A 12,218-nucleotide genomic window follows, 5' to 3' on the forward strand; every position below is an offset into this window, starting at 1 on the left:
CCTTTGACTTATTTGTTCAAAGGTAGAGACTCATAGGATCCCTTGCTGGGAAGGGCCTTGAAATTGGTCACCCGGTAGCCAGGCACTCCATGGCCGTGCAGCTTCTGGAGTGCCTGCGAGGAGGTGCCCCGACGGGGGGACACTCAGTGCCCCAGTGTGGGTCTCGCACCTAGCACCTGCTTCCTGTTGAGCTACAGTCTGCCCCCTACCCCGTCTTTGCCACCCCGTAATGCGGGGCGGAGGGGACTCTGGAGTCCTGCAGGGCAGAACTGATGCTCTTGAATTAAGACGTTGTCCACGAGGTATTTGAAGACATCCGTTTCGCTAACAGGCTAAAATAGCCTGGGTGTCTTCAGCCACTTGGGATAAAGTACGAGGTGTGTTTTATTGGAAAAGTTACTCTGTCCCTTTGCTAAGATTATACTAAAGAATTTGAAGAAAAATGATGCTGTCTGAGGGTATCAACAAGTATTTAAAGACTTGATGTAAGATCTTTGACCCAGGGTAAGTCCAAAGAAAAATACTATCTGGAAGATGTATGTACTGTGAGGAAGGCTGCCCGTCAGTTGCAGATCGGCCGAACCTTTTGGTTTTCTCTGCCGCTTTCTAGTGGTCACAGTGTCCTGACCCTTTCCTATTTTCATGAGATTTTATAGCTTCGCGTGTTTAAGGGCTGGTAACTGGTCAGCTTTTGACAGAAATGTTGGCTGTTGACGGAAGGTCTTCTGGAACCTGTTCCTTCAGCCAACCAGCTTCGACAGAGCCTCTATACATGAATTACCAAATAATACAGAAATGTATTTGTCTTAGGGTTCTGGGGGTCAGAAGTCTGAAATGGGTCCATTGGGCTAAAATCAAGGGCTTGGCAGGGCTTATTCCTCCCAGAAGAGAAGCCCTCCCCTTGTCCTTTTCCAGCTTCTAGAGGTTCCCACATTCCTTGGCTCATGGACCTTCTTCCATCTTCAAAGCCGGCAGGGACCTGTTCAGTCCTTCTCATGGTACCAACTCCTCGGTTCTGGCCTTCTGCCTCCCTCCTCCCCACGGAATAGCCTCCCCTCCCGGTACCTGGGCCCTCCTGGATAATCCGGGATAATCTCTTTATTTATGATCACCTGATTAGCAACCACGTCTGTCCTTGACCTTACGCCTCCTGGGTCTTGTAGTGTACCAATGTAGTGTTACGTTACATTACAGGACTAGGACAGAGATTTCCAAATGCCCTTAACACATGTGTGGGGAAAAATAAAAATCGTGGGGAGTAATGATTGTACAAGCGTGAGAGTCCCGTGTCCTTCCCAGTGGAGAGTAACTTTTCAGTTCAGCCTTGTGTTTTCCCCGAGGCTTAATTTGTAGCTGTCGAGCACTCAAACCACATTTGGTAATTCAACTACTTTATCTGTAGACGGTTCAGTGCCAGATTCAATCTTAATGTCATAACTGTGTCCTAAAATATTCTAAAAATCGTTGCATAAACATTATAGGAACATCAGCAACCAATTTACAGCTTTTTGAATGTAGGTACAAACAGTTTTCTTTTGTGTTAGAATCCGTACCTTTTAGTTTAGACGTCCTATGTCCCTGAAATGCAGAAAGTGAGCGCCCTGTCATCTTGTCCCTCAGATAGAGCCCCACGGGACAGTTTGGTTTGGGTGTGGACTTCCAGCAAGGGGGCAGGGGCGGAGGGAGGTTGCCTCTGCTCCTAGACGGGTCAGCTTCTTGTTGATTCTGGTCGGTTGCCATCTAGTGTTAGGAATTAAAAATGTGACTCTTTGTTTTGACACTAAGTAACCGTGACTTTGTCGCTGTAGTGGATGCAGAGATACAGTGGTGGAAGGCGAGGGTTTGCACTGTTCCTCAGGTCGCGGGAGACTCATGCAAAGGGCGCGACAGCTTGTGACCGGGGTGGGGGTCGGGGGTGGGCTGGGCCTGCTGTTAAGCTTTGGTTAGACTCTCATCTCAGTGACAGCATCTTGGGCCAGGAAAGACTGAAGACTGTCCAGCCTGCAGGTTTCTATTTTTGCTATGATCGCCTTCTTTGAAGAGTTATTTCAAAAAGAGCTGTTTTCTTACAGTCTTACTGTTGGGGATCACAAACTCAAGAGAAGCGTCTGTATGTGTAGTTACCGATATTTTCTCAAATGGACACATGTTAGTGTCTTTTCAGTGTTGATCCAAGTTACTGATTACTTTCTCTGTAATTGAGTTCCCAGTTCTTTTTGTTATAAATTTTTTTTTCATTTATTTATGTGACAGACAGATCACAAGTAGGCAGAGAGGCAGGCAGAGAGAGGGGGAAGAAGGCTCCCCGCTGAGCAGAGAGCCCGACGCGGGGCTCGATCCCAGGACCCTGGGATCATGACCAGAGCTGAAGGCAGAGGCTTTAACCCACTGACCCACCCAGGTGCCCCTTCTTTTTGTTTTAAAGGTATAAGAAGAATGTTGAATTACGAGGTAAAGGTATAAGAAGAATGTGAAATATGACCCATTCATGCTTAAATCACTGAAATCGTATTTTTTTAATTCTTTTTCGCTCCGTGTTTAATTAGCAGTCTTATCTGCTCTTGGCATAAAAAGTTTTAAATTGCACGATTAATATGATTAAATATATGCTGGTAAAAATCTCAGAATGCAGTAATAATCCAGGAAGTACCAAAGGTCTGGTCAGAAAATCCTGCTGTGGCAGGAATAAGACAAAAACAGGTTCATATAATCAGAAACCAGGGGCTCTGGCTGCCTTTGTTGGGGGTGTCTGAGCTGGGCTCTTCTGGGCGGGGGCAGGTGCGGGTAGGTCTGGGCAACACCCTGAATGCTGGTGTCCCTCGGTTCCCAGCAGGGCGACTGTCCCCGTGTTTCCCTTCGCATTTGAGTGGCCCTCGCGCCTGTCCCTGCTTCTCCCTCTCCTGCCAGCGCACAGCCGCGTTTGGACGCTGGCCGGGGGCCGTGGATGACTGCGGTGGGCTGCACACCCCGCAGCTGCCCCCCAGATGTGTCCCCTCTAGAGGTGAGGACGGGGGCATGTTAGACACATGCAGGGGTGCGATGTTCATGTTAGTAGTTACGCTCTGCAGGACCCTCATTAACTATTTTGAGGAGTCCCCCTTCCTCATACACACAAAGAGGGATCTTAGTTGTTACAATAAATACTCTGACTTTAGTCTTTCACTAGGCCTCTTGAGGTGGAAAAATTAGCACAGGCGTTTTCTGCACACGGTTCTCTGAGGCTGGGCGCATCAGCCTTGAAAGCCGCCTTTTTGCTCTGAGTAGCTGCTTTCTGACAGCCGTCAGCTGGGCAGTTGCTCCGTCGTCTTCTAGTTCAGACCTCCGAGCTCTACGGCCTTGGCGCCGTCGTGATCGGGCGGTTGGGGCTTCTACCGCGTGTGTCTGGTTGGTTCATCACCTGTCCCAGGAGCGGAGACGTCGTTCCTTCGGACGGTCGTACCCCCGCTCTGCGGTCTCCTTCCTGCCCCGGCTCTCCGGAGCCCGTGTTCAGGGGCGTCTCGGGGTTGCCAGGGACGCCACACCAAGAGGAGGCTCGGAGGATAATGACGGGTGTGCGGTCTGGACAGTGAGGGTCATTCTTCGTTCTCAGTCGGTGGGTTAGAGAAATCTGACCTTCAGGTGTAGACCGGGGGGTGCCGTGTTCGTCCGCCGGGGCGCTGTGACGAGCCGCTGAGGGGCCCAGCCCGCGAGGCTGAAGCCAGCCAGCGGGAAGCTGGAGGCTCTCCAGTCCCAGCTCGAGGTGTCCGTAGCTGGGGCTTTCCCTCCTTACCCTGCAGACGGCGGTCTTCTCTGTGTCCTCCCGTGAGCTCACACCCCTAAAACCTCTCTGTGTCTCCACATCGTCTCTTAGAATAGGGCACCGGTCAGATCGGATCAGAGCCCGAAGGCCCGAAAGGCCTCATTTAATTCAGCCACCCCTTTACAGATATGATTTCCCGGTACAGTCACATTCAGAGCCACCACGGGTTAGGATTCTACATGGATTTGGGGGGGGGGGGCACAGCTCAGTGTATAAGGCCCTGAGGCTGAACGGTCCTATTTAAGTCCGCAGTTATTATGCTAGCTGACCTGTAATCTTTTCAGATTAAATTTAGGACAAATTAAAGGTTTATGCCATGAGAGCGTGTCAGAAAAATTAACTTTATGGTCTCCATTTAGATGAGGTTTATTGTTCTGGTAGGGTTTTGCGAGGGAGGTACGTGGGGCACATAGGAGGCTCTCTGGAGTGTGTGTGCACGTGCAGGCCTTGGGGACGAGGACGAGGACCGGTGGACACAAGCGAAGCAGGAGAGGGCCTCATCCTGCTCCTTGGCGGAAGAGTAGACGCTTTTGTACATTAATCCCGGAACCTTTTAATTTTAAGGAGGCCATGGGAATGGCAATCCAAGGTAAGAAGTCTGAGGCTAATTGATTATTTTCTTATTTTAATGATTTCTAAGATGACTATCAAATAAAGGAATATGATGAAAAATGATACGTTAAAACATAAAAATTTGTTTTTATTCTAACAAAAAATGTAGTAAGAGTAACCCAGACTACTTCGTGGCAGGCCCGGGGTTCAAGGTGGTTTACTTGGGTTCCCTCCTTTGACCTTCGCCACAGCCCACGGTGTTCTCACTTCCACTCCCCAGGCGGCCCGGGGAGGCTCAGGAGGGGTGGCTGTCCTCAGGCGCAGGCGCAGGCGCTCGGCTAGGAGATGGCGTGGCTCTGAGAAGACCCCGGCCAAGGGGCGCTCAGCGCTCATTTCCTGCCCCGGCCCCCACCTCCGACGCTGGCTGCCCGAAGCGTCGCTGCTCTCTGCAGTGACTTGATATCCTTATGTGGTGTGGGGGAGGTCTCTTTATGTATATGTGTATATACGTATGTGTATATATACATATGCGTATATGTATGTGTACGTATATATATATACACATTCATGATAGCAAAATAAGCAGATGTGTTAATGGCCCACATCAATTCCCAATGATTTCTTTAAGATCAATGCAAAAGCAATTTGGATAATGGTCTTGCTTCGAGTTTGACGATCCTGCAGTGTAAGAGTTCGACTGGTCTGTATTAAAAGGTTCTTTAGCTTCAGTGTAACGTGGTAGGAGCGCTGATGGACTCTGCCATCTGTTAACGCTGAGATAAGAGCTGAGTTAAAACTCACCCCGACTCAGAGCGGGCGTCCGCCGTGAGCGAGGGCTGTGCTCCAGACGCGCCGGCTTCTCAGACCTCGTCGTCCTGGCCTGTGAGACGGGGTGGCGCTTGCCTTCCTGCGCCGTTACTGTGAGTCCTGACTCAGGGAAGGCTCGCCAGGCGTCCCGTGTGTCGTGTGTGCACACAGAGTGTCCTGTGTCCATTTTAGCTCCTTCCAGCATCTGGATGCATCGTGAGTTTATTTTGGTGAAGAAGTTCACGTTTACTTCTCGGGGTTTCCTTTTCGGCCGGACGTTTGTGGCTGTTCACGTCAAGCAGAAGGAAGCAGTGGCCGTGGGTCACACGGTCAGGCTGCGGCTGGTGGATGGGCGCCAGCTCCCTCTCTTCTTAGCTTTGTGGCCTTGAGCATGTGCTCTGCGTCTCCCAGCTTCGTTCCCTGACCCTCATTGTCCTCAGGGAAAATCGTGCGCACCGCACGGAGGTGTCGCAGGGTGAAGTTAGACTGTGCAGGCCAAGAGCTGGGTTTTCTTGAGACGAGTTATTTAAAGGTGTGCGACAATCTTACTTTGTGATGTTGTTTTACTAAATATAAAATTGTCTCAAGTTACCAAGCCAGTAAATTCTAGAGCCCATTTTGCCCGTATTCACCTAAGAATGTCGTAACTGGATTTCTTTTTATTCCTGTTGTAGGTGCTGGAGATCAGAACTTATTTACCTCTGTCTATCCGACGCTTTCCCAGCAGCTTCCGAGAGAGCCGATGGAATGGAGAAGGTGGGGCCCGCTCGTTTTCCGGCGTCGTCTCCTCGTGGTTTTGTAGACATCTCTGTGCAAGTAAGGGGTGAAAACTAGAGCCTGAGTTGGGAGGTGTCTTGTAAAGAAACCAAGCAGTCACATAGTCCGTGGGCCTCACTTGTGAGAAGTATGTTGATTTTCTTACTGAAACATAAGGTGGTGGAAACAAGACAGTTCTTTTGAGTTAAAGGCCCGCTTTTATAGGAACAACCTCTGACTCCTCATGGCGCATCAGAGTATCTTTTTTTTTTTTTTTTTAATTTTATTTAAATTCAGTTTAGTTAACACACAGTGTATTATTAGTTCTGGAGGTAGAGGTAAATGATTCATCAGTGGCATAGAACACCCAGTGCCCGTCACCTCCCGTGCCCTCCTCAATGCCCGTCCCCGGTTACCACACCCCCCACCCCCGCCCCTCCAGCAACGCTGGTTTGTCTCCTTGAGTTCAGAGTCTGTAGCAGAGTGTCTTAAAGGCACAGACTCCACTTTAGAGCAGAGCACATGGCCTTTACCTACAGTCTCAGCAAGGGCTCCCCTCCCTGGGCTCCTGGGGTCCTTTCTTAAGGGTGAGGAAGTGCGTGGAAAAATGTTATTTGTAAATTAGGGGGGACGCACCGGACCAGCCATCTTGTTCGTCCTTTTGCCTGTGATTGTTTGTCTCATGACTTGTTCGGAGAAGTAGTCCACATTGAATTATCCTATTGGAAAACTTATTTCTGCTAAGATGAGCTGTTATTTCTAGAAACTGTTTGGAGTTTGACTTGTTAGTAGGGGGAGTCCGATTTTAGTCGAGGTGCGTGCGCGTCTCCGGTGGTTAGTCCTGCTCGTGTCGTCCGGTTCTTGCTGCATCGTCCTCTGCCCGCCGGGTGCAGCCCGCCCCCACGGAGGACTGCTGTGGCTTCCTGGGGTCCGGAGGTGGGAGCCGGTCTCGTGTTTGTGTCCGGCGGCGTGGCAGGAGGCATGCGGGTGATTCCTGAATTGCGTGTATGGAGCAGACAGCACGTAGGAGAACCGTTCGGCACCTGAGGAGGCCGTGCTGTCCGCGAGAGACGACAGCCCCGCGGCGGAGTCCGTGTCCAGGGAGACGGAGGGGTCTGGAGAGGTTTCCGATACGCGGTCTTTAACCCTTCAGAGAGACGAGCCAAGAGTGTGTCCATGAAACAAGACGGGGGTCCGTCAGAGACGAGCAGAGGCTGTGGATCTCGTGTGTGGTCGCCTTCCTGCACCGCCCGAGCCGGAGGACGGGTTGACGAGGCGGGAGGGCGACGCGGTGGAGGCGGGACATCTTCCCTGGAGAGGGACGAGAGCCGGAGGCCTTGGGAGAGGCGGCTGAGCCCATGCACCCCGCATCCGCGAAGGCGGCTCCTGGAGACGCAGGCGACAGCGCCAGGAGGGACAGATCTCGCAGGGCCACCTCTGCACCGGCCTGTGGCTCTGGCTATGGACGGACGAGCTTCAGCCCCGTGGATTCGAGGCTCCGCAGGCAGTGGGGAGAAGCACCGTTCTGACGGCGGCCCGTCTGGATCGGAGCAGGTGCAACCAGGCGGCAGAGCGCTGCGCCTCCCTGGTGCTCCCCCGGCGGGGCGGTCGAGAACTCATCGTGGCACAGACCGGACGCCGTCCTGGAGGAGACCGGCCCCGCGGTGCCTTCCTGGTTGGAGCAGGAGGCCTTCTGAGGGACGCCAGCCTGAGGGAGGACTCTGCGGTTGTCGGAGAGCCGGGGGTGGGAGGGGTGACACGGGGAGCGGCGAGTTCGGGAGCTGAGAACGTGGGAGGACCAATAGCACATCAGAAAACTGTCACCAGAGCGTGTGCCGGGCTCCAGACCCCGGTGCTGCTGCATTTAGTAGGCGGGCCACGGAGCCGGGGGGCCGGGGCACGGGCAAGAGACGGGCGGGCAGAGCTGAGCCTGCCGATTTCATCACGGACACTTGGACATGGTGTCTGACAGGACGGCGTCTGGGGAGGTACCACGTGCTGAGTCGTGGCCGCTAGAGCATATGTCTGTCAGCAGGCTGCGTGTGAGTTCGTTCGGAACGAGGACCCCGTGAGGCCATCCCAGAGTAGTGGGGGCCCTGAGTCCGATGACGGGTGTCCCGGGAAGACACAGCCACTTGCCGAGGAGCAGTCGCCTGGACATGGCTGCAGAGAGGGCGTGAGGGGCCCCAAGCAGAGACCGCCCGGGGTGCCGGAGGTAGGAGGGATGAGGAGTGAGTTCTCCCGCCGGCGCTCGGGGGGGCCAGCGCTGCCAGCGCCTTGATTTACTGTTTCTGGCCTCCCAAGCAGTTAGAGTTGATGTTTTTTCTTTCCTTTTTTTTTTTTTTTTTTAATTTTATTTATTTATTTATTTGACAGAGATCACAAGCAGGCAGAGAGAGAGGAGGAAGCAGGCTCCCCGCCGAGCAGAAAGCCCGATGCGGGGCTTGATACCAGGACCCTGGGATCATGACCCAAGCTGAAGGCAGAGGCTTAACCCACTGAGCCACCCGGGCGCCCCAGTTAATATTGTTTTAAGCCTTTGGTTTGTGGTAACTTGTCAGCGTAGCTCTAGGAAAACTGGTACGGGAGGGACCAGAGGAGACTGGGGTAGGCAGCTGGGCGCGTATGAGAGAGCGGGAGGGGGAACGGCCTTTTGACACTGTTCGACGTGTTGCAGCGGGTGCCTGCGGCTGTGGTCAGAATGTGCGGCTCATTGAGTAGACCCCGGACCCAAGCTCGAAGCCGAGATTGTCCTCAGTGCGGCGAACGGCTGTACGGAGGAGAGCACGTCGGGGAGTGAGAAGACGGAGCTGCGAAGCCCTGCCCCCTTGCGCAGGGGACGGGGGCCCAGAGCTGCAGACGGGGGCGCAGGGACACCCCGAGACGTGGGGCACAGCCGGAAGTTTCAGAGCAGAGGATGGGGAACGGGCCATAGACAGGATCCGAGCAACGAAGGTCAGGGTTTTCCCAGAAGCGAATCGGGCTTGCTGGCGCCCATGGAAAGTCCCGTGGACTGAAAGCAAAACACAGCAAACCAGAGGCCATGTCAGGAAAATAAAAGGAAAGCAGATCTGCGGTCCCGACAACGTGGAAAATGCAGCTGCAGAGCCGGCCCTTCTCAAAGCACTGATGGCAAACCCCTTCCAGCCTCGAGGTGTGCGCTGCCGCACCGCGCGGGCCGGAGGGAGCGCCGAGTCCGCCCCCTCCCTGCCTGTGGGCCGGGGCCCTGCGGAGGCTGGGCTGACCGCTTTGTCTGTCGGGGGCCTGGGAGCCATGGCGGCCCTGGGGTGCGTGACTTTGGCTGCTCGGAGCTTCCCTTGTGTCTCCGGAGGGGTGTTCTCACGCTGCGCTCGGTGCCTGCCGTGACCGGCAGGTGGCTGCGAAGTCCAGTGCGGTCCCAAGCCTCCCTGCCCTGAGATAGTGAAAGGACCAGCGCCCCAGCAAGGAAGATGCTCCCAGAATTCAGAGGAAGGAAGCGGTTGCCAGCAAACAAGCCATAAAGATATTTTGCTAATCTTAAGCTGTCAGTCCTTTCAAAACTTAAGTCCAACATTTTAGTGTGGGGAAGAAAGCCGAGGAGGAGGTGTGCTTGTCTACTTGTCTGGCTCAGGGCGAGGGTCGACACTCCTCTGGGCTTCCAAAGAAACGTTTAAGTTGATGCGTGTTAAAAATAAAGATGTAACCAACAGCAGAATAGAAATAGACGGGAAACTTTCAAACCAGCAGAGAAAAAGGATGGAAAAAGGAAACTTGATTAGTCTCACAAAGGACAGGGGCAAGGAGCCTGAAAATAGAAAGTACGCAGGTTCAAGCGTCAGCGTAATCGTGTTAAATATGGCTAGTTTCAGTGTGCTAGACCCACTAGGTCGGACGCGAAAAATACCAGAATCTGGCTTAGAGATGTGCCGGAGACACAGTTACCGGAAGTGGAGAGTACAGGTGTGGAGAAGGACTCACGGAGGCGAACGTGCGCTTCAGAGGATACTGAGACAGCCGTGCCGTGGACCAGAGCTCAGCCGCCGGGGGCTCTCTGCGTCCCTCCCTTGGGGGGCCGGGGGTGGCGGGGAGGCCGAGGGCAGCGGGCTCGCTCCGTGTTCCTCCCGCAGGAGGTGGCGGGCGGCTCTGTTTTGGGTCATAAAGGTGATCGTAAAAGGATTTGTGTGGTTTAAAGCTTTCGTGTCTTCAAACTGCGTTTGACATTTGGGAACCATTTTTTTTTTTATGGTGACGTAGAGATTCAGTAATAGAGATATTACTCTGAGTAATACCGTTGTTCTCAGCCGTCTGTGTGGTCGCACGTGGCCCTGGTTCAGCAGGATATTGCTGTCACGTGTCACCGAGTAACGCGGAAGTCTCGATGGGGACGGAGCTTTGACACGTAACTACGCGCCATGCTCAGAGAATGTCCGAATCCTTTTGGACAGAGTATTATGATCATAATTCAGGATTAACACCGTATCCGTACTTTTGCATTTGTGGATCTGATTCAGTTATTGTTGGGCTCCCCCCCCCTTTCTTTCTGCTGACCCTCTGTAGTCATTTTTCTTAGTGACGTTTTAAAAATTGTTCGTAGGTCCTATGGCCGGGCTCCAAAGATGATTCACCTAGAATCTAACTTTGTTCAGTTCAAAGAGGAGCTGCTGCCCAAAGAAGGAAACAGAGCCCTGCTCACCTTCCCGTTCCTTCACATTTACTGGACGGAGTGCTGCGTAAGTATGCGCGGCCCAGGGGAGGACCGGAAGCGCCTTGGAACAGGGCTGCGGGTCCCCAGTCTAGCTCTTTGTTCAGGCAACTCTGATGTTCCAGATTGACCCTTTGATGGTCTCTGCTTGGTGCCTCTTTTCCCCTTCCTCCGTCACGTGCCCAGTGGCTTTGTTACTCCACGCTTCTGCTCTGGGCCCGTGTGTCGCCTTTTGGGTAGCCACCGGGTACAACTCCCCTGCTGTGTCGCGCGTTCCTGGGACCTCCCTGCCACCTCCTGGCCTCTCGGGGTTGTTAGTGTTTCCTCCAAGTTGGTTCCCGAACCACGGCTGTTCACTGTCGTGGTGGCTGCTCGACTTCATTCTCCCCGTGGGTCTCTGCTGGTTCTTGGGCTTTCTGAGGCCAGGGACCGCCCCGCTTCCTTGCTGTGGTGCCCCCAGAGCAGGCCCTCCACGGCCACACATCCAGGGACCTTACTTATACTGTGTCGTCACGTGTTTATGAACCCAGACAGAGGCTTGTCACTCTTGACAGAGTTCTGTTGTGCGCTGAGAGACGGTACTGGGGTCATTCCTTCCTGTCGTAGCGGTGCCCGGCGTACACAGATCATAGTGGGTCATGATCCACCCCGGAATCTGAGTGTGCAGAAACAGTGTGGCGTGATGGAGAGCAAGAACTGGACGCTTACTCCAGGACCTTTTTGCCTTCGCGGATTTTGCTTTGTACCTTTCCCAGTCGAGTCTGCCACGCGTGGTGGGCTCACACCCACAGCGTGGCCACACATGGGGCACGTTGTCTGCCAGGGAGCTCGGCAGAGGTCAGCACCCAGGGCTTCTGTCGGGGTTCAGGCACGTGGACACCCTCTGCCTGGCTCGTATCAAAACTCTAGACTCCCAGAGGGAGAGCCGGCGCTCGGCAGAAGCCGTAGTGTTTATGCAAAGAGCTGGTGCCCAGTGAGGGTCTCTTGTCACGTGGTGGCGAGAACCCTGCCACCATCCATGTTCCCAGGCCTCAGCCAGGGGCCCACCCCGTGACCAGGCCCAGGCACAGCCGTCTTAGGCCTGCGGTGCTAACGGCTTCTGTCTGCGGCCCCTCGGTGGGGATGTCAGGTTTGGTGTGTGGCCCAGCTTTCTCTGGGCTATGGGCACTGTTTCCCCTTGCATCTGACAAGCCATCTTGGTGGGCCACGGTAAGACCCGGGGTTAACCTGCTCCTGGTCCAGCTTTCCCGCATAGACGGAGCACCAGCGGTGAGTGTCCTGGGCCAGTCTCGAGAGGGCGGCAGCCGGCTCCCCAGCACCGCTCCGCGGGGTTCTCCTCTGGGAAGGAGCTTGTGTGGTTTTCTGTGCCTTTTAACGCTTTGCCATCTGTTGTCCTTACTGTGATCTCAGCGTGTCCCAGATTCAGAGTGAGAGTCACTTCAGACCGGCCCTTGGGTCCTTTTCAGGGACTTCTCTAACTCAGGCACTGCAGGATATCCTGGGCTCTCGCGCCTGTGCCGCCCGCGTCCTGGAGTCGCCTCCTCTTCCCAGAGCCGCCACCCTGGCGCTGTGGGCTGTATGAGCTGCCCGCCCTTCGGGGGCCGCGCTGAGGCCGTGTGTCTC

The 12,218-nt window shown here is 54.1% G+C and overlaps 1 protein-coding gene across 4 annotated transcripts in view; it reads left to right on the plus strand.

Annotated features, from left to right (window-relative positions):
* TRAPPC10 (trafficking protein particle complex 10) overlaps window positions 1-12,218 on the plus strand; it is a 77,755-nt gene that overhangs the window by 14,051 nt on the left and 51,486 nt on the right. For 3 of the 4 annotated variants that reach the window (XM_032356517.1, XM_032356526.1, XM_032356536.1), the window contains exons 2-3: window positions 5,833-5,914; window positions 10,488-10,623. In XM_032356517.1, coding sequence (XP_032212408.1) covers window positions 5,833-5,914; window positions 10,488-10,623 — 218 coding nt within the window. Of the gene's footprint in view, window positions 1-5,832; window positions 5,915-10,487; window positions 10,624-12,218 lie in introns of those variants that run through there. The other variant, XM_032356543.1, reaches the window with a different exon arrangement.

Source organism: Mustela erminea, chromosome 1, assembly GCF_009829155.1.
Source record: "Mustela erminea isolate mMusErm1 chromosome 1, mMusErm1.Pri, whole genome shotgun sequence".
NCBI lineage: Eukaryota > Metazoa > Chordata > Mammalia > Carnivora > Mustelidae > Mustela > Mustela erminea.